The sequence below is a fragment of the Drosophila albomicans genome, chromosome 2R (genome assembly GCF_009650485.2).
Source record: "Drosophila albomicans strain 15112-1751.03 chromosome 2R, ASM965048v2, whole genome shotgun sequence".
In the NCBI taxonomy this organism is placed as follows: domain Eukaryota; kingdom Metazoa; phylum Arthropoda; class Insecta; order Diptera; family Drosophilidae; genus Drosophila; species Drosophila albomicans.
In genome coordinates this window covers 4,947,302-4,968,956 of record NC_047631.2, presented here as the reverse complement: position 1 = coordinate 4,968,956, position 21,655 = coordinate 4,947,302, and the positions used below count along the sequence as shown (strand labels likewise).

General features: G+C 37.0%; 1 protein-coding gene across 1 annotated transcript; it reads right to left on the bottom strand.

Annotated features, from left to right (window-relative positions):
• Window positions 1-306: 306 nt before the first annotated feature.
• On the bottom strand, window positions 307-20,918 carry LOC117576203 (uncharacterized). The gene is made up of 6 exons (XM_052007660.1): window positions 19,786-20,918; window positions 5,318-6,318; window positions 2,927-3,164; window positions 2,645-2,859; window positions 1,199-1,304; window positions 307-990 (listed from the first exon to the last, which is right to left on the bottom strand). The coding sequence occupies exons 1-6, from the start codon at window positions 20,096-20,098 to the stop codon at window positions 824-826; spliced, it is 2,040 nt and encodes a 679-aa protein (XP_051863620.1). The 5' UTR covers window positions 20,099-20,918; the 3' UTR covers window positions 307-823.
• Window positions 20,919-21,655: the final 737 nt, after the last annotated feature.

Genomic DNA, 21,655 nt, shown 5'->3' with positions numbered 1-21,655 from the left:
GATTATTGTAAAAATATAAAATAGGGGAGTTTAAATTTATGCGAGTGGCATAAATCCGAAATATTTATTCTAGAAGTTACGTTTACATCCTTTATTTTGGTTTCAACTTACATATTTTAATGGCAATCATTCGATGGACACTAAGAAAGTATCATAGTTTAAATGGAGTATTACAGTTACCGTTAAATAAAATATCCATTTCAGAGATGGTCATGAAATCGAATACTTTTTAGCTGCTCATTAAGAGATGCAAATAAAACATAGTTTCTGAGTAGATTTTACATTATTTTATTGAATTTGATTTTGTTTTAGGTTCAGTTGATTTACAATAATCTAATTATTGATGGTTTCGTAACGTTAAATGGCAACATTTGTTTGATTTTGTTTATAGAATTAGTTCTTACATAGACTACAAATTACTCGTATGTTTGTATATGTACTCGTATGTTGGATTTATTTAGAGTTCCAAGAAGTATAAAGTTATCAACATTGCAATGATTTGAATAGAAAATCATTAGGAGAATTTCTGTTTGACTCATTTGAAATGAAAACTCGTAACTTAATTAGTAGTTTGATTTAAATATACAACACACACACAAGCGTACTTGCAATAAGGTTAAAAGTATGCTGTAACATTTAACTTAATTATAGAAAGTTATACCTTCTGCCCGTGTCTATCCCTTTATCCCCCTTGTCAGCTATTTACAAAGTCGCCTTTAATTAATCTCTAACCTAAATTGTACAACTGCACATTGCGCAAAGCTTACAAATAATTGAAGTCCGAGCTTGAACTGGCCTCTCAATAGGCGAGTCACGTCACAAGTCACGTCTTGGTCTTGGACAGCAGCAACAGTCTCCAAGGCCCGCTCCTCCGCCGCATTCCTAGGGCTCCTCCCAGCAGTCCGGCCAGCCTGAGGACCAATAGCAGGAACGTGCTGCTCTGCGCTCGCTCTGTTGCGGAAGACTTGATAGCCGATGCGGAGTATTCACCTGTTGGCAATAACATACACGAAGGGAAAGCCAAGAGTATGTGTGGCGACAGTTGCAATTAATATGAATCATTTAACTTGCTGACAAAATAATTCACACGCACTCGCATTCACAATCAGAAACGCAATCGCTCACGTCACACCAGTCAAACAGTAGAGAGTTATATATTTACTATCTATATATGTATGTATATAGATAAAGGACTCACCGCTTAGGACGTGCAGGTCAACGGATACGGAGACACTGTTCGATGGCTGGCACGTATAGTTGCCGGAGTCCTCCTTGCGCACGAACGGTATAATTAATGAGCCGATCTGTAATTAATGTGAACTTTATTATTTCAACACTTGAATTAATTTGAAAATAGCTAAGGGCGCTAATAACCACATCATTTTGCAGATTATACAAGTAAGCTCTTCTTAATTCCATTTTGGAATCATCTTGATAGTGTAGTGTACAAGTGATGCTTGCAATCGTTCTGAACTAGTTCGATCGAAAAATTCACTCCGCTGAACGTACAAACAATACATGCTCGTTCATACACATAGCCAAGCTACATAGTTTGAGTTCCAAATATTTCATTCGTTTAGATATTTCATCATTCTTGGTTCTATCCGCTTGGGTTGATTGAGTCCCATTATCTCATTCTCTACCAGTTTAGTCAATTTGACCATTGATGACATTTTTTATGGTTATTGTTTACGTTTGTTTGGTATCTTGTTTAAGTTGCGACTATTAATTGACCAAATCAGTTTGAACGGGACTGAAATGAACAAACTAAGCGAACTATAGAAACTTATAGTTCATTCAGTTCAAACTGAACTTTCAAACTGCATCACCAAAATGAACTACATAACCCAAATCAAATGCGTCATTCTGAAAATCTGAACCAGAAAGAACTATATTCAAATTGAACAAGAATGAGCTAGAAACCAAAAATGAACAACTGAACAAAAACGAATCACGAATGTGAACTTATTCACATGCTGAACTTGTTCACCTTAATACTTTTCGCTTGTTCGTTCGGGAACTTGACCAGTACAGTACACTACAGTTCGTTATACGCTGTTTAGACTAATTGCATCATTGAAATTTCCGTTAAGTAGAATCTTCCGCCGCATTCCGCATCATATCATGAGGCAATAATTCAGAAAATGTGGCAGATGGAAATCAGCTGACTATTCCACTCACAAACTTTGGTGCCTCAAAATTATTTACAATTTCTTAACAAATTTTAAAAGTAACTTGATATGTCGAAAAAATAAAAGCAAATAGACAAAGGCATCAAGATTGACAAGACGATCAATTTAACGACTTTATACAGGAATATAATCGATGCAGAGCGACTTGATTATGATGATATAAAATTGAAATAAATAGAGTCAATTGATGAATAATAAATAAAATGTATATATACGTTTTCTTTTAGACTGTCCTTCATTTCGCATAATTTATTGAATTGATCATTCTCAGTTGATTTGTTTTTATTGATTTTTTTATTCTTCTTTCTGCCTGAGTTTGTTTACTTTTTCACCGCCAAATAGCTGTTCGCGCGATGCAGTTTTGGTTTAAGCACTTGCAGCACTGAACTGCATCATTGAAGTAGATGCACTTGATCTAAATAGAGTATTAACATTATACTTGCGATACTTACCGTATTCTGATTATCAGCAATTGAGCCAAATATATTACGATCTAATTGCGTATACCAGCCAGTGCGTTCATCGCTCTCGTAAATCTTTTTCTGCCCTCGAAACCAGATGATATATTTTGGAGGATCCAGAGTGCCGCGCACGATGCAATGAAGAGCAACTTTGCTGCCGGCTTTGACAAATCGACTCTGATCGCCGATAAGCTCAGTCTTGGGAGCTGCAAGGAAATGCGTCGTCTTAATATGAGAAATGTATGTATGAGGTGAGGTTATTTTGGAACTCACTAATCACTTCCAGATGCACTTTGGCACTTAATTTGGGCTCTGTGGCCATTTGGCACTCATACCACCCGGCATCGCTGGGTTGCACATACTTGATCTGGAGTGACCAAGTGTAGTCGTGGTCTTCCTGGAATATCGACTGAAAGCGTTCATCCGCTATGAATGTGGTCTCATCCACGCTGATTATATGTCCGTCACGCAAACGAACCCACGAAACGGGCTTATCCGACAGGCGATGAATCTGGGAAGCGAATATAAATTAATGTAATTTGCTGTATTTGAAATTCAAGTAAAGATAATAAATTGCATACTTAGCATACTTTTGTACAATGTATCTATATTTTTTTTTATTTTAAATGGGTGCCAAATAATTCTTTACTTTTGATGTTGTTTACATTCAAGACTCATCGTTGGAATTTAAAAAGCAAAGACTACGTTTCGTTTGTTGGTTTTGAATTGGTGCCTTAAAGAATTGAACAATTCAAAGAGGGTGTCAAGTGTCTGAGGTGCTTAGAGCGTCGTAGATTTAAAGTTCTTTGCATGAGGAAATTTCTTTCTTTGGTCTTCTTTTAACTGGACCACAGATAAAACTAGGTACACAGTGTATATTAACATATTGCTAACTAGGACAGATATATACTATAAATACAAACATACATATGAAAAGCACACTTATTTGCATGCATACTACATATTGTACAATATATTGTAAAGTACAATATCTCTGTGTATATGTATGTATATGTTTATACTTGTGTATACAAAAAGTCAACTACAATACGAGTAGCAACAACTATTTGAAGAGGCCTCACATTTACATTTACATGAGTAGCTGTGTCTGTATTTGAGACTCTTTCAATCGTGTCTATGTGTATGTGTGTTGTGGGTGTGCGTATGTGTGTGTGTATATGTGTGTGACACACTTTAAACGAGACCCAAAGAACACTCGACGTAAAAAGTAAATTGCAGAAATGTACGAGCTTACGGCAAGTTGGGGCCTTGTTTACGTCATAAAAATAAACGTAAACAAAATAAATTGTTGATATGCAAATGAAATTATGCTGATCTCTTTGCAAAGTTTTTGCCCAGACAAAAAAAAACGTAGCGCGCTCAACGTACTGCCTTTGGCAACGGATTGCCTAGAGAACACAAGCAAAAAAGGCAAGAAACAGTCAGACGTGGATACATTTTGAACTTCTTTTGCTCTTTAGTTTGAAATGTGTCTGAAATGCTTGCTCAAATTGTTAAAGCACGAACAATTGCTTCGCAGATAATTTGCAAGTTGTTTCCTCTATGATCACAAATCACTGAGCATTGAAATCGTCGAGTAATTTGAATATCTTGTGAAACACTTTTGCTAAGTCATCTCTTTTAACTCCATAGCAAGTATTATTAATAACATTGTAATAATATACATTCCTTGACCTCATCTTGTTTTGATGTCAACCAAATGTTGTCATTTTGGAAAAAGCTATATTAATGTTAATCCAAAGAATTTTCATATATGTACATATCATTTAAAGCTCATGTTATGAGCATGTTAAGTATAAAAGAATACTAAATTTAACAACAGAACTTTCTGTATACACTGCTGGTCTTAGGTTACGTTGATTTTCTTCAATTTTTATTATTTTAATGAATGAAAATGATATGTTGTTATTAATACTTTAATTATGCAAATTTATCAAAATTTCAACAAAAATTTTCTTAAAGTTACTCAAAATAAGAGGCATTTTTCTTGGTCATTAGAACAGACGCACTTAAGCTTTTTAATTTTTTATAAGAAAAGTAATTTTTCTAATTTAAATTTTTAGTTGGTGTTAATATTTGATTTCTTGTTACTAATAACTTTATGTAATAAATATATGTAGATAAAGGAAATCTAGCTTCAGCTAAAGATTCTTATCTACGTAATTCTTTGGGCCTTCTTATAGCTTCCGTTTTAGCCCGCCCAAACATTTTCAATTGCTTTAAAATCTGGAAAATATGGTTGCCTAAACATGATATTAACATTTGTTATTCGATTTTTATCGATCTGCAAAGGTGTCCTATCCATGTGGCGAGCAGTGTAAAAAGTCAGCAAATCCGTTACTAATATGGACATTGTCTTTAAGTACGTTTGTAACACTGAAATTTTTATATGGAAAATTTTGCAATGTTTAATGTAATCATATCTGTCGTACTCTTGAGCTTTAACCTTGAATAAATTCAATTCCTAGCAGTGTCATGTTTAATTCAAAGTCTAAGCGCGTGTTGAGCATGGAAGCACACCCCAATCCACACCGCGAGGATTGGAATTGGGTTTGAATATGTGCTGGTGCTTTGGCATTTATATCTGTCGCTGTCGCAGTCGCAGTCGCAGTTGAAGGGTGGGGCTTGGGGCGTCTCACTCACCTGACATGGCATGTACGCGTGATTTCCCATCTGCGCGGTGATGTTTAGCACCGGCATTGTCAGATTTTTGCGTGGCTGCTGGCCGGGCTCCAGTTGCCCGTTGTGGGAGGCCAAGTACGAATGTTGCTCATTAAACATTTGTTGTCGCTGCTGCTCCGGTGACAGTGTCACAGTCTCCGAGGCCATGGTAGATGCTGCTGCTGCTGCTGCAGCTGCTGCTGCGGCCACAGCGGCGGCAGCAGCGGCTGCCTCAGCTGCAGCTGCTGCAGCGCGGTAAGCTGGCAGATCTGCGGCTGCAAACACGGGAAATGGTGGCAGAAATGTTGGAATGGAGAAACCTTTAGTCAGTGAATCAGCGCTGGCCGCATGAGGCGACAGCACCGTCTCCTCCTCCTCCTCCGCCTCTACCTCCTCGTGCTGTGCCACCTGTTTATTCTCCATCTTCCCGGCTGCCATTTCAATGGAGTTGCGGGCATCCGTTTCCGTCAGCGCCAACGCTGTCGCTGCTGCCATTTGGACTGGCAAGACTGGCGGTGCTGTCGTTGGCTCTGTTGTTGATGCCGGATAAATTGTTGATATGAACATCGTCCTTGTTGCTGATGTTGTTGTTGATGTTGCTGTTGTAGATGGTGTTTGCTTTTCAGCCGCGGCCGCTGTGGGCTTCGTAGTTAGCCCAATTTGTGCGGACTTAGTTGCTCCTCTTGCCGCTGCTGCCGTTCTCGTTGTCGTTGTCGTTCTCGTTGTTATTATCGTTGGGGCTGTTGATGACATGACCAGACTTGCTCCGCTATGACCCGCTGTTGTCGCTGTCGCTGTTGTTGTTGTTGTTATTGTTGCTGTTGGCTTTTTCGCTGTCAGCAATGTTGTTGAGTTTCGGGCTGTCGTAATTAGATCGTTTTGTGTTGTCATTGGCCTATCTGGCAAAGTGGATCTTGGGAATGTCGTTAACTGTGGCTCCACGCCACTGCCCTGGTCGGAGGCTGAGCTGCAGGTGACAAGGTCTGTGGGTAAACAGAGCATACGAATCGTGCTGTACTTAACTCAACTGCTTAACTGTGATGAAGACATTTGGGGCGCATTTAAAATTTCGAAAAAATGAATGTCTAATGAACAAATTTAAATTGTTCATTTTGATGAGATTTACCAAGGTAATGAAATTGTCGCAAGCTAATTAAATAACTTATTCTGTAATTGGTTTCATTAAAGATATAGATAATGAACATGTCGTAAAATTATATGCACGAATATTTCATTTAATTGACTTACAATGTTTACTAATCAAACGAAAAAAAAAAGAGAATTAGTTTATAAAAATCATTCCACTACGAAGGTTGATTACGGACTCAATTTACGCAATTTATTCAAAGTAATTTATGTTTATACTTTTTTACTCTTCATTCAAGAATGCTCGATTATGAGATACCTCGGATAAATCACGCAAAAATTTCAGTGCTTTAACGATCTTTTTAAATATAGTTATATAAATTAAAATTAAATGAAATTAATAAAATTATAAATTTCACTTTAATGAAATATGTAAAATTAATATTTACATATATGTAAGTGCAAATTAAATTAAACTTTTCCATAATTTTAATATACTCTTTATGTGTACCTTCCAACAGGTACAGGATAAAAAGAAATTGACTTCGTTAAAGTCCTAAATAAATAAATAAAAGTATAAAGCAATACTCAGATGATAAACGCAACAGAAACTGACTCGAGGGCATATCAAAGCGAGTTGTGTAAGACTCTTTTATAAAATTGCAAAATTAATCATGCTACATTTATACAAAATTAATCTGTGGTGGGGGACAACTCTCTCATGTATTATGTTTCAGTTAATTTTCAATTACGCTTTTATGCTAATTAAAAGCATAAAAATGTTTCGTTTTTTCTTAATGTCGCGGTTTCCAATTCGTCAAGCGAAGGAATGAGAGCTGCCCCATTGCAAACTTTTGCTTCTCATTTTGTGGCTGAAAATGGTTTCTCGCAATTTGCGAAATTTGAAATTGTTATAGGATACTATGTGAAATGAGACTTTCTGTTTATAATTATAAACAGTCAGATTTCGCTGCATCGAATTAAATGTCGGAATGGTTTAATCAGCGTGTCTAGTTTACGAATTCATGCAGCAATCACACAAGCAAAAACCAAATTAAATTATAAATCTTTATAATTAGTTTGCCTCTCAAATAAAAATAAAAAATTATAAATTTTATTAAAAAATCACAAAATGTGTCAATAAAGTTGTGTAAACTATATTAAAATATCCGAAGCTAATCACTTCAGGCAGTAAATTTAAACATTTCTCGTCTCTCTTTCAAAGCAGTCAATGCTTGTTGTGTGTTATGATGTGTTTGGGTAACATTTTTGCCAGTGATTAGTTTGCCATACATCTCAACTTCTCGCTCACAAACTTTCTGTCACGACCCTCAAAAGAACATGCCGCCTCGGGGTCAATAGGCAGCGTGTGCAGCAACAGTCGACAGTAAAAAAAAAAAAGAGAAAAAAGAACTTATGATGGCGTGAACTCAGAAGTGGAAGTCATTCATGTGAAAAGTTTACTAAGCTCCTTCACAAATGGAGCAGGCGTTATATTTACAGTTTGGGAGGTGAAAAAATAGTTTGAGCTGAGCGTTTTTCGAAAGCTTATTTTTGTTGCCTTTATTAGTTCGAAAGTATATGAAATTTAATCAATAGAAACGATTAGCTTTAGAAATTCATATTGATTCTATGCTAGGTACAAAATACATTAACAAAATATAAAAAAAGTTACTTTGAATACCGACTTTAGATTTAAGAATTGGGTCATTAAACATAAGGTCGTATCGCACATCCAAAAAATCCAAAATATGTTATTTGTTTTTATTTGATTGTCTACTTTGTTTTGATTGCCTAATCTTGGTCTTACCATAAATAGTTTATGAAAAATCTGAGATATGTTAAGAGATGTAACATCTGTTGGAAAGAAACCATTTAACGTAAAAGGTAATCTAATTTTTCTGTAGATAGCCTAAATCCAGTGAACATAACCCTGGGTTTAAGCTGATTGCAGTTTTCTTTTTTGTTTGATTTCAACGCTTTGATAACGAAGAATTTGCATTTTTAAATTATTTCATTTCACGTTCTTGTCAGGTCTTGATTTAGGTACAACGTCTACCTGACGCTACTTTTTACGGCAGCAGGCGGACAAGCAAACCGGGGGACATCAAGTTTTCAGACTTCCAGGCAACAAAAAAATAGCGAAAAAACCGCATAAATTTTCATACGAATGGATGAATGCGAATGTGAATGTGAACGTGAATGCGTGAGATTTGGGTGTGTCGATAAGGTTTTGGGCTCTCGGCAGCCAGTTGTAAAAAGGTGAATGCCAAGCCAAACCCGGCCGGAAAAATGTGAAATACTGTAAAAATGCAAATTGAAAACGAACCGCAATAGTAAATTTAAAATCCACTACAAGTTCTTACCCTCACCCAGAGCATAGCCACCTGCCTGCTCGATGATATATGCAGTTATCCCTGCTTGCTTGAGATACAATATCCACTGCAAACCATGAATACACAGCCAAATAGTGCGAGTTGAGTTGTTGCTCAAGGCAGCTGAAGACTTTGTCAGAGTTTGGATTTTCAATTAAAAGCGATTATTCAATTATATGCAGTAAGCCGCTTCTAGGCTTAGGCCTTTACCTGTATTCGAGTTGGTCAAAAGCATTTTTATTCCTTTTGTTTTGTGTGTCAATTTTCCGATTTTGTAACCGAAAACGTTCTGTGTGTATGTTAGAGAGATTTGGTTCTGATGGCTTCTAAGCCGATTAATTTCCAGGCCAACAAATTCAGCGTGTGTTTATTTTGTTTTCAGGCCAAATGCGGTATGTGTTACTATGTTGTATTTCGATTACCTCGCACGAAGTGTGATCTCAACACTTATTGCACTTCGGCGACAAAATGACGCAGACAGAAGACGCCAGCAATTCTAGAGACGCCACACAATTGGTTCGGTTAACAAAAACAAATACAATGGCCACACAAGCCGCATGGGGAGTGAAAGGACTATGGTAACTGGGCGATGACTAGCCGAAGTAGGCGCTGCCAGGACATGTAAGCGAAACGTGCAATAACACTTAAATGGTTTTTGTTGCCACTGGGCATCTTCTGGAATTGCCAGTGGCGATGGTAAGTGGCTTAGCTTCAACCTCTTCAAAGTTGCGCCCACGAGTTGGGTTTACTAAACTCGCCACACAATGATGGACCAAAAAACGACCGTCTGCCGAAAGGTTCATAATTTAGGCATGTTACCGAAACGAACTACCACAAGTTCTACGACTCTCAGCCAGCTGGCTTGTTCTCTAGTACGCTGACTGAATAGTAATGCTCTTAAATGAGCCCCAAAATTACTCAAATTAGGATTGTAGTGCTTACCCAATGTCCAGAAGCCAAATACACACAGGTACACATACTTCCTCTCATTGGTTGTGTTGAGTGTGTGAACGTGTATAAATTTTTACATATGTATGTATGAATATGGTATGCAAGTTTAGCTATTTTAACTGCCAGTCTAAAGCATCGTGCAACATACTCATTTAACTAGCCAAAAAATGGGTGACAAAACTTATTATTTTCTAGATCTGCAAAATAAGTAATGAAATCAAATTATACCTGATGTTTCCGGAAAATCTCGTGTTAAGCGAGACTTATGTTTAACGTAAAATAAGAGATTGCCTTCTTTGTTTTTAGAAAATAACTTAGCACAACAATCAATGTTAATATCTATTCATTTATTATTGTAATCACATTTAATTCAAAGGCGGAAGATAGCTTCTTCAAATACCAAAACTATTATTTTGTTTACATCTCATAATTTTTTTTTTGCTTTTCAGTAATCAATTTAAGTTACATATTTATTAACCTGTTTAAACTGGGTAGCATCATTGAAAATTTGCGATCAGTAGAATCTTCACCCGCATAACTCATCATAAATGATGCAATGATTCTGAAAATGTAGCCGTGGGAACACTTGCATCATAGAATCGCATCATTGTAGCATATGCATTTAGTTTAAGATAAATTGGGTATACAAAGAGTTCTGCCAGTTAAGAAGGATATTTACTATTGTAAGGTACGAGTCTTCTTCTCCCTAACAGAACATTCGTCTATACACAAAATCTAACATCAACAAGCGTTTGGCTGTTTTACATTCGTCAACTCGTGGTATTGCCTCATATACGTAAAAATCGCATTATTTGATTATTGTTATACCCAATAGGGTATTATAGGGTATTATATCTTTGTGCCGACAGGAAATTTATGTAATTAGCAGAAGGATGCATCTTCGACCCTATAAAGTGTATATATTCTTAATCAGCGTCAACAGCCGAGACGATGTAGCCATGTCCGTCTGTCCGTATGAACACCTAAATCTCAGAAACTAAAAGAGATAGAGCTAGAATTTTTTAGATAGCACTTGTTATGTTTGAAAGCAGAATTAAGTTTGTTTCAAATTTTTGTCACGCCCACTTCCGACCATACAAATTGACAAAACTCGTAATTTTAAAGCTAGAGTCGCGAATATTGGTTTATACAGCAATAACTATAGTCTTTGTGATTCCTTTGGTTGCGACCAGATAGAAATTGTCGAAATTATTAAGGAAATACTTTTGTATGGGCAAAAATGCCTACTTACTTGGTACTGGGGGTCTTAGTTGCTTTGGCTGACTTTGGACTTATATGTATATCTTTAATGCAGTACGATATCAATATACCATGTGAGCATAAATATAACTAGTTCAATGGCTAAGTAAAAAGCTATATGATTTATGGCTTGAACACGAGGGGAATAACAAACTTTTTCGTCGCTCATAAGGTGCTACTAAAAATTTGATCGTTTAAAGCGGGCTTTAAAAGTTGTTCTAAAATTCAACCGACTTAAGCAAACTTTATATTACACTTGTAAACTAGTAAAATATTACGATATAGTTTACCGAATTTCTGTGCTCAATTGAGTCGCAATTCTTTAGTAATATATTTTTGAAACATCGTCAGGATAATATTTTAAAAAAAAAAAAAAAAAAGTTAATGTTCTAGAAACTAGAGGATGCAACAGATAGGCTGCCACATCATAATTAAACTAAAAACCATGTGTGACCCGTTAAAGGTCAATGGATTAATTATGGTTTCATGCTCAGCAGCGCTTTGTCGTTCATTTGATGCGCATACACGTGCGCGTACATCATTAGCGGAGTATTAAAACTGGCATCAACTTTGTCCAACGGCAGGCGAAACTTTTTATGGGCTCTTCTATGTAATTATAAAAAATATGCGTCTGTAATTCTGAGCCGCCGAGGGCTAAAAGTAATTACATATCCAATAAAAAGTCATGCTAGCTGGATGTCACCATAATTAAAAATGTTGCTATCCGCGTCAGTCTTTAGCCAAAGCAACTTCTGCTCTGCAAATCTGATATTTACCATGTGACACACGACGAGTACTATGTCAAACTTCTAAACCACTGATGATGGTCTATGCAGACCACGAATTAAACACCGTCGCACACTGCCATAAAAGCAAAACTTTCCATCAGGGACTACTTTGGGTTATGGGCGCCTAGAGTGAGCATAAAATACGCTCCAGTAGATTGCTCAAGGCGTTTTGACTAAGTCTCAAAGTCTGAGAATGGGAATCTGCCATCCCGTTCGTTATCCCCAATAACTCAGTACTCGGTTAGCATAGAAGTTGAAATTGCGTCTATTTTCTTGTTGACAATTTTAAGTTGTTAGTTTTGTTGTAGATTGCGATTGTTGCTCTCCTGTTTCTAAATGGCAATCCTTGGGGTGTCATTAATAAACGATTTAAACTTTTGCCAAGTGGACAAACACTGGTTTGCATTCGACAAGATTTCGAGAAGACAGCAATTTTGAATTGCATCAGTAAAACCACAAAGTTATTTGATCGCTCTATGCTACAAAGTACAAATTATATTCTAACAGTTCAGCTGGTTCAGCTGTGTTTCTTATGAACTCTGGCGAATGGCAAATCAATTTGCACTTTACCCAAGCTGTTGCCAAATATTTAACCTGTGCGATTTGCATTGCACTTATTGTAATGACATTTGACATTTGTGCTGTTACACTGAATTTCTCATAAATATTTCGAGTTTGTGTTTAGAAAACATTTACAAAATCGATCAATAAGCAATTACGAGAGTCTTTTTTCGGCAACATACATACATGAACATGTGTGTAAATAAATAAACATATTTGCAGCCATAAAATTATATAGGAATCGTATCTGTATGCTATGTAAATACAAAATGCTGTCTACGCATTAAAGATACATTTGCATGTGAGTGTGTGGGTGAATGGATATGTGGCTAAGATGGCAGCGAAATGTTTGTATGTACGTACATAAGTGGGTGGCAGTATAGACAGTCTGTGTGTTTGCTGCTGGAATGTTGTGTTTAGTGAAAATTGCTTCAACAATCTTCTTGTAGTCATTCAAAGTGAAACATATATGTTGGGTGTCACAGTTAAAATATATGCGAACCGCTGGGAGGAGTCGCTACGTTAGGCGAAATTCAATAGCAGGAAAACAACTCGAAACGAATATTCGAGTCGAGTCGCATTGAGTCGACGCGTCCCAGAGCCCATCCTTTTTTGGTAACCATCCGACTGTCTCAGGGTCTTTTACGCCCACTTCGAGTCCTTTGTTTTTGCTCTATACTTTCGCTTTTTGGCGGAGCAGCTTCAATTTATTTTTATGGCATCGTGTTCGGTCGGTACGTGTGGCAAAAGAAGTTTTCTCGCCTTCGGCTTCACTTTCAGCTGCGTAAATTGAAACTGGAGCATAGCCCAGCGTCACATTACACATACGCACTGTGTGCTCTACTTAATGTCGTCTGCCTTCAAGAGAAACTCCCGAGTCATACACTCTAATCAAACTTATACTTATGTACAACATTTATTGTTCTTGACGGAGAATCATCAAATTCAACTACAGAAACAAAAAAGTGATAATAAATTATGTTTATCAGAGCAGCATCAATAATATTAATTTATTAAATTTTCTGGCTCAGAAAATTATTAATACTAAAAAGTAATCAGTTTGAACATATAACTTTTAAGACTATTTTCAAAAGCAAAATTGTTTTCTTTTCCATATATAAGAAGAAGTTGAAAACATCTGGTACATTCACTATTGTAATTTCTTTCGGCCTGAAGAAGCAACTTTCAGACTTTCATTTAAAAATATTGGTTCAAACAGAGTCCTTAATATTTACGTAGGCCGATCACGTGCTAAAAGCCTTATTAAAAGTGAAAATAAGATTCAAAGAGAATATTCACAGAATTTATGAATACGATTTTGCATTCTCGCACTGATTATTCGAAATGAAGTAAACGACAAATTCGCATATTTAAATGAAGTAGACACTTTTAATATGCAAACATTTGCCCTCAATAACATCAGAATGCTCTGTGTGGACAATTCCCAAGTGGTCGAGTATAAATCAAGCAAAATAATTATGCGAATCTGCAGGACATTACATTATCTCTTTTGGAGTTTTCCGCAATGCTTTTTATCTCGCTGCTTTTATTGCTGTTAACCAAATATTGACCCACCCGCACACCATCCACATTTCCCGTCTCGCCCCCCAGGAAATGTTGTGCTCCAACTTTGACACCGACCCGAGTGAAACCCGCACCTCGCCAACTTTCCTCCCCGTTGTTGTGCCTCAATCGCCGCCGCCGGCCCAGCTCATAAATAAGTTCCAGCGTCGCCAAAACAAAACATTTTTCATCAGGCTTAGGCACAACTTCAACCGTCGACGGTCGACCGTCGACCGTAGTCCGTCTCTCGTCCTCAGACGGCAGACGCGTCGGCGTGTGCTCTGGGAATATTTCATAAATTTCAACGTTGGCCCACTGAACTGAACTGAACCTGTGACTCAATTCGAGCATGTGGGCACACACCATACTCGTAATACTGGCATTTCGGTTAGTTATTTTAGGGCCATTTTCACACTTGAAACAACGGGGGTACTCGTAACTGCACTTTGTCATCCGCGTTGGGCACTTCTCCTATTTTTCAGCAATTACACGCCCCCAACCACTAATTCTACACTTGTTGTTGTCATTTCGCCATTGTTTTCTACTGTGTTATTCTTCTGTTGCCTTGTGTCTTGTATCTTCCATTGTGCCACAACGACACAACGCGATGTCTGCGCTGACAGTGCTGACCCTCTGAATAATTTAAGCCCCCTCGCTTTTTTTTTTTAGCTAAAAGAGCAGCGAATGGCACGAACTAAAATGTGATGCTCATGCCATAAAGAAAATGGTTAGTTTTTAAGGACGCACAGTGGATACAAAAGTCAGACACAAGAAATGTACCAAAAGTGAAAAACACAACGTCTTCTATCATTCTTATTATGCTCAACTTAGTGAATTTTTAGTAAATAGTTATACAGAAGACGACTTAGAAAGATTCTGAAACTATAAATTAAATGCACAAATAATAAATACCGTCCTTACTCTTCAACACATACTAAATTAAGAAATCCATCAACAATTATTCATGATGTGGAAATAGAGAACTAATAAAGAATTTCATTTAAGTAATTGCATTAGAAATAAATAGTTGTAATTTAATAATTTTAGCTTGTAGTGTGAGGAAGCATATCAATAAATAATTGTATTTTTATATCATAAAATAAAGTGTGAAGGAAATAACTTAAAATTGTATACTCACATTTTGGTCTTATTTTATTTCTACAATGCGAAAATATAGACGCACGTGTTTAAGTTCAATTTGTTTTTTTTTATGAATTCATAAAGAACAATTTCAACAATTTATCAACGTGAAAAATCCGAATGGTACACAAAAATCAAATATGCTAATATAATACTGGATATTTGCCTCTCTCAGCTAATGCTCATATTCACCCATTGGATCCACGATTTTGTATAATCTGCAATTCGGTAAGTAAAATAAATGGGTTTCTCTACCACTGTGAATCAGTGTGAATCATAAACCAAAATATTTGATGTAGCTCGCAGCTCAACTTAGCTCACGGCTCACAGCTGGCGTTTCGTTCCGTTTCGGTTCGGTTCGTTTGGGTTCAGCTCAGTTGAGTTGACTTTTTTTTTGGTTCGTTGTTGGGAGAACACGTCAAGTGCAGGCTGGTGACAGCATCAGCGACAGAGGTCAACCGACATGTGCCCATGTCCATGCCCCAGAACATGTGGGGTTCTTGTGGATTCATAATTTATGAAGGTAAACAAACACTCTTGGCCTTTGATGGGGTGAACAGAGAGCAGCAACACGATCCTCCTCCTCTCCACCACTTTGTTTGGCTTTAAAGGATACTGTGTATTGAAAGACCAGAGGATGGGATGTCATGACATCACGCCGTTGCTAAGCATTTTGGAATTGCCTTGGTCGGTGGTTGGTTGTTGGTGGACCACAGACGAGCGTCAACCTGTAACGGGACTAACGGGTGTTTGCCACAAAGTTTGGCACATTCCCCAAATTAGCAGAGTGCACACAGTGCAACACTCTTTACGCTAAATCCTGTAATATTACAAAATGTATATAAAAGCAACAGCAGCATAGAAAACTTCAGTTATTTGGCATAACGAGCTGCACTCAAACTTTTATGAAAGCACATCGCATCGGGATGTTGCTGTTGCTGTTGTTGCCGCTCTTGGTGGGTGATGCTGCTTGCATCTGAATTGGTTGTGCATTTGCCACCCTTAACGAATCCACAAAGTGCTACGTGCCACTGAAAATGTGTTTATTAAACATTTTTGGCAACTTTTCAATTTCGTTAATGTTTTCAGCACATTTTCCAAAGCCCTCCTCGCTCTGAAGCAGTTGTCCTGCAGCAACAATAAATTTATTGTTTTATTTTTCTTACCATGCATATGCGGCCGGTCCAACGAAAGTTGCAAGTGCTTTTCCATTTTCCATTTACAATGCAACTTCATGGGGCAGCCGGGTTAAGGAACTCACAACTGCAGCTCGTTAATTATCGTCAAGTGGATCTCAAGAGAATGACGGACACTCCGAGCACTTAAACTATATTCAATATCTGTTTGTATGCAACAAATGTACATACATACATACTATGTATAAATTTATAAATATTGCATAGCTTTTCTGCGAGGAAAAGTATCATAAGATCTCACTGATCGTGTTTCACTTATCATTACCATGATTGTACTAGTAGTGAACTTTTCTTTAACTGTTTTTACATCCTGTTTAAAGAAATGCGATTGCCATCATTTTAGGTTTTAGGTTAAACCGGCCGCCCCTGCTAGGGGCCATCATTTTAATTGTTAATTCATTTTAATTAGAAATTTTAAAACACGTAATTATCGGAATAGCCAAATTTGTATTTCAAATGTGAAATCAATGGAATTTAGTTAAGTGATTCGAAATTAACTATAAGCTGCAATAATATTACACTTAACTTTGCTCGTTTTCAGTGTATTAGATTTTTGTACCTGCTACCCATAGGGTATTATAACTTTGTGCTGGCAGGAAATATATGTTATGTAACAGGTAGAAGAAGACATCTCCGACCCTATAAAGTATATATATTCTTGATCAGCATCAATAGCCGAGACGATCTAGCCATCTAGCGATCTAGCCATGTCCGTCTGTCCTTCTCTCTGTCTGTCCGTCTGTCCGTTTGAAACACTGGATCTCAGAGACTATAAGATTTAGAGCTATAATTTTGTTTGCAAACACCACCCCCGCCCCAGCAAATCAAAAAAATCGAATAAAAACCGTAATTTTAAAGCTAGAGCTGCAAATTTTGGTGTATACAATAATAACTATAGTATTTATGATTTCTGAATTTGATTGCGATCAGATAAAAATTGTGGAAGTTATTTAAGAAATACATTTGTAGGGGCAAAAAAGCCTACTTACTAGGGGTCTGAGTTGCTTTGGCCGTCTATGGTATATTTTGAATGTTGTCTATTTTAACATGTTTGTAGTATTTTCGGTATATTTTGAAAATAATACCGGAATATTTTGCTTTTATTCAAAATGGGTAGCGGGTATCTCACCGTCGAGCACACTCGATTGTAGCTTTCTTACTTGTAAGTTTCTTAACTGTGTTTAGGTGGTGCGAAAATACACCTTGAGTAAAATCATTTTTGTTGACAACTCTAATATCATACCAATACTCTTCACGATTTTAGACAAAGCTCTGCACGTCAGTCCTACATTACATACAACGCAGAGAAAAACAAGTAGGAAAGTTGCGATACCAGATACCCATTTTCCATAAAAGCAAAACAATGCGCTATTCTGTCTCTATCTCTTATAGTCTCTGAGATTGTGACTGTGAGACTGTGAGATACCCGCTACACATTTTTAATAAAGGCAAAATATTGCGGTATCATTTTCAAAATATACCGAAAATACTAAAAAATACTAAGAATATACCAAAATGGTATGTTTGGTATATCGATATAGTACACCATTAAAAATATACCATAGAGGGCACAATGTGCTAGATTGTCGGCCAAAGCAACTCAGACCCCTAGTAAGTAGGCGTTTTTGCCCATACAAAAGTATTTCTATAATAACTTCCACAATTTTTATCTGATCGCAACCAAATTTTCAGGAATCATAACTACTACAGTAATTATTGTATATACCAGTAATTATTATATATATCTAGCTTTAAAATTACGCTTGTTATTCGATTTTTTTGATTTGCGGGGGCGGAAGTGGGCGTGGCAAAAATTTGAAACAAACTTGATCTGCGTGCAAATATAACAAATGCTGTCGAAAAAAAATTATAGCTGTATCTCTTATAGTCTCTGAGATCCAGTGTTTCATACGGACGGACGGACAGACGGACAGACACACAGACGGACATGGCTACATCGTCTCGGCTGTTGACGCTGATCAAGAATATATATACTTTATAGGGTCGGAGATGCCTCCTTCTACCTGTTACATATGTACATTTCCTGCCGACACAAAGTTATAATACCGTTCTACCCTATGGGTAGCGGGTATAATGATGGAATAATAATATCTTTATCTCTTATAGTCTATGAGATCCAGTGTTTGTTACGGATAGATGGTCTTTCCTTTAAAAGTATTAATAAAAGTCTTCTACCCTATGGGTAGCGGATCTAATAAGGACATCATAAAAAAATTTTCTGAAATAAGAAGTCTATATCGGAATAATTTTTAAACAAGATTTCAATCTTCGTATTGAGGTATGACAATTTTGCACTCTTAAATTAAAAATATAGTCTTTTATTTCAAGAAAAAATAATCAAGTATTTTGGGAGATTTTTTCGATGGATTTAAGAATTTAGCTTCTGGGTTTAAGTTTGTCAACATGATTCAAAAATTGTTTCTTGATTTCAATATTTGTTTCTGTGTACTCGTTATAGTCGATTAAAAATTCACTTCCCGTGATCAAGAAGAACAAAAATCAAAAAGTCGTAACTCGACTTATAAATCAAGTATACGTTTCAAAACAATAATACATTTAACTGACTTGCTGAACTTGTTAATGCTATCATATTGTATAGAAACTGTTTTTTATGTAATTGGTATTGCTGATCCGATTAAGCGCTTAAGCTTGTAATAAGTTAACAAAATGAAGGTATTTATGCCTCGTTTCAGGCTCATCTCAACTTTTGAATTCAAAAATGAAATTTCTGCTAACATTAATGGGCTAAAATTTTGCTTGACTGCTTCAAGGGTCCCATCGTTCGATTGATATAAATCTTGTAGCCATATGGTTATAGGGTTTAATAACTTACTTAGTTTTATCATCAGAAAATACGTAGTGAGACAAAATATATGTATACTTCATATTACTATCAAAACAAAAAGTCATTTCAAAAATAATAGTTGTAAACAAGAATATCTTACCGACTAGCTTAGTGAACTGTTTGGGTTTCTTGTTAACAGTGGTCGAAAAGTTTGAAAGTGCTTTGTTTAACTTATTTTGTGTGCGTATGTAACTCGAATACCGTAGTCCTGAGATATTCTATTAGTCACAAGATGCTTGCGAATAAGTCATGTGTACATTATTATTTTGCCAACGAAATTTTACCACTGTGCGCAATCGGGCGGTCAACAGGGAAAACAAACATACTAAGTAAATTTATTGAGCGGAAGTTATAATTGACCTAGAGGCGTTGCAGTCATCTGGAATAAGTAATTGCAAACAAAAAGCGACAAAATTAAAAGAGCCTTACATTTTTCAATCGAGCAAAGTTACCAAAGTTAATGAAAAATATAAATAAAATGTAATTCCAATAATCGATTTAACAGCTGAAATTTGCAGTAAGCATTGAAACATAAATAAACAAATAACTCGAAGTGCGGGTAAAGTTGATTTCAGAAATATTTTAAATTAAATAAAACATGCATGAATGATAGACGCACAAACATACATATAGGATGTATGTTTCAGCCCCGAGCTGCACTTACATGTCCCAAAGTTGACAAACAGGAGCACAAGAATCGGAGCAAAAGGCAAGATTCGTTGGCATGCCATCGCCTTGTTGCTAGTGCGTAAAAATTGGAAACGCTTCTTTGAAGTTGTAGTTGTAGTTGTAGTTGTAGCTGTCATCGTCTTTGGCATGCCAGTTCGGTTGGCAGTTGTCCTGCTTGTCCTGTTTGCCGTAGCAGTCCCAGTGGCACAGTTCCTTGCTGCAATGACACTTACAGCATCTTTTGTGCGCTCATTGCCTGTCGTCTGCCGCCATTGGGGACTCGTTTGCGGAACCATCGGTAGCATCATCTCCAAGTGCTCGGCACGTTGCTGCCCTCTGCCAGCTCAGAATGCTTCGCTCTTTCTGATTGCACTGCCCGCTCTCTGCCGGCAAAGTTTTTCGCATTCTATGCGAAATGTGTCTATTCCCAGTCCCAGTCCCAGTCCCACTCCCAGTCTCTGTCCCAATCGCAATCCCAGTCCCAGATAAATAGGTTTATTGAATTAATTCACCGGGGGTCTGGCGTCCTTCCTACTGTTGTTGCCGCTGCTGTATTTCGCTCGCTTTTTTCTCTCTCTCTCTCTTCTTTTTCACCAAATTGCAACTTTTATGTGCTCTGCAATTTTTTGTGTCTTTCTTTGATTTTACGGCCACGCGTTTTCATAGCTTTTCTTTTTCTTATTGCTTCACCTTGTTCCACTTACAGTTTTCACAATTTTGCGGTCGCTGCGGTTTTTGGATGGATTTTGTAGTTTTAGTGCTCTTTACGCTAGTAACTTTAAAAAAGATATTTTTTGCGAATTTATTGCAACACTTGTATCATAAATTAGGGTTCATATTTGAGATACATAATTCTTATTCCGAGTATACCTTAATTGTCTTGGATTTATAAGTTGTTGGTTTATCAAATATTCAACAGAGAATATTATCTTTTTCCCGGTGTCGAACTTGGGATCTATTTATCATAAGAATTTGCATATAATAATCCAAAAGGGAAAACTTTAAATATTCTTTCGATATTCCGCTGGGTTTTGAAAATTTCACGTTCCATATGCCAAACTAGCACGAACACTATTTGGCATGAATAATGGCAAAAGTTTTTCACAAAGACTGCATGACTTGCAGCACTTGCAGTATATTTTACATTATAATTCCCACAAATTTCACACTCGCGTAGGTGTTTACGCTTGAGTCCAACTTGATCGCATTACGGCATTGTTTCGGGTTTCTCTTATAGCAATATATCCATGTACATATGTATATAAGTATACACAGACTATAGCATTTTTATACAGTTTGTTTTGTTTTAATATGCTGAGCACTTCAGCGTCTTTTGCCCATTTGCGACGCCATTCCAATATCCATTTGAATACAACAAAAACAAACAAATTTCGAAAGTGATTTCACCAACGATACGCTGATTCGGTCCCAGTGAGGCATCAAGACGTTGCTTTTGGTTGCGTTGTACTCCGTTCGCCCTGAAATTATCTTTGCTTTGCTGCTTTTTTTGCGATTCACTTAACACCTATTTGTGGTACACAGTTGTGTGTCTGTTTGAACATAAATAAGAGGACTTCAGCTGCGCTGTCTCATCCTTGGAACACGTAATGCGGCTTGTCCTTTATGCTAATATCACGCACGATTTCAATTCGAACCGCTGTACGCGACAAGTTGGCTTCCGTTTGCTCTTTTTACCCCAGCAAGTCACGTCCGTTCACAAAGGATGCAAATTTTCAACTAAATCGCGTGCAACTAACAGCAGGAAACTCGTGCTCCTCCGTGCCTGTCTGAAGACCCAATCCGACCCGACCCGACTCTGCTCTGCTCGGCCTTGCTGCTGTGAACCCTTAGACAGCCTGTTTCAC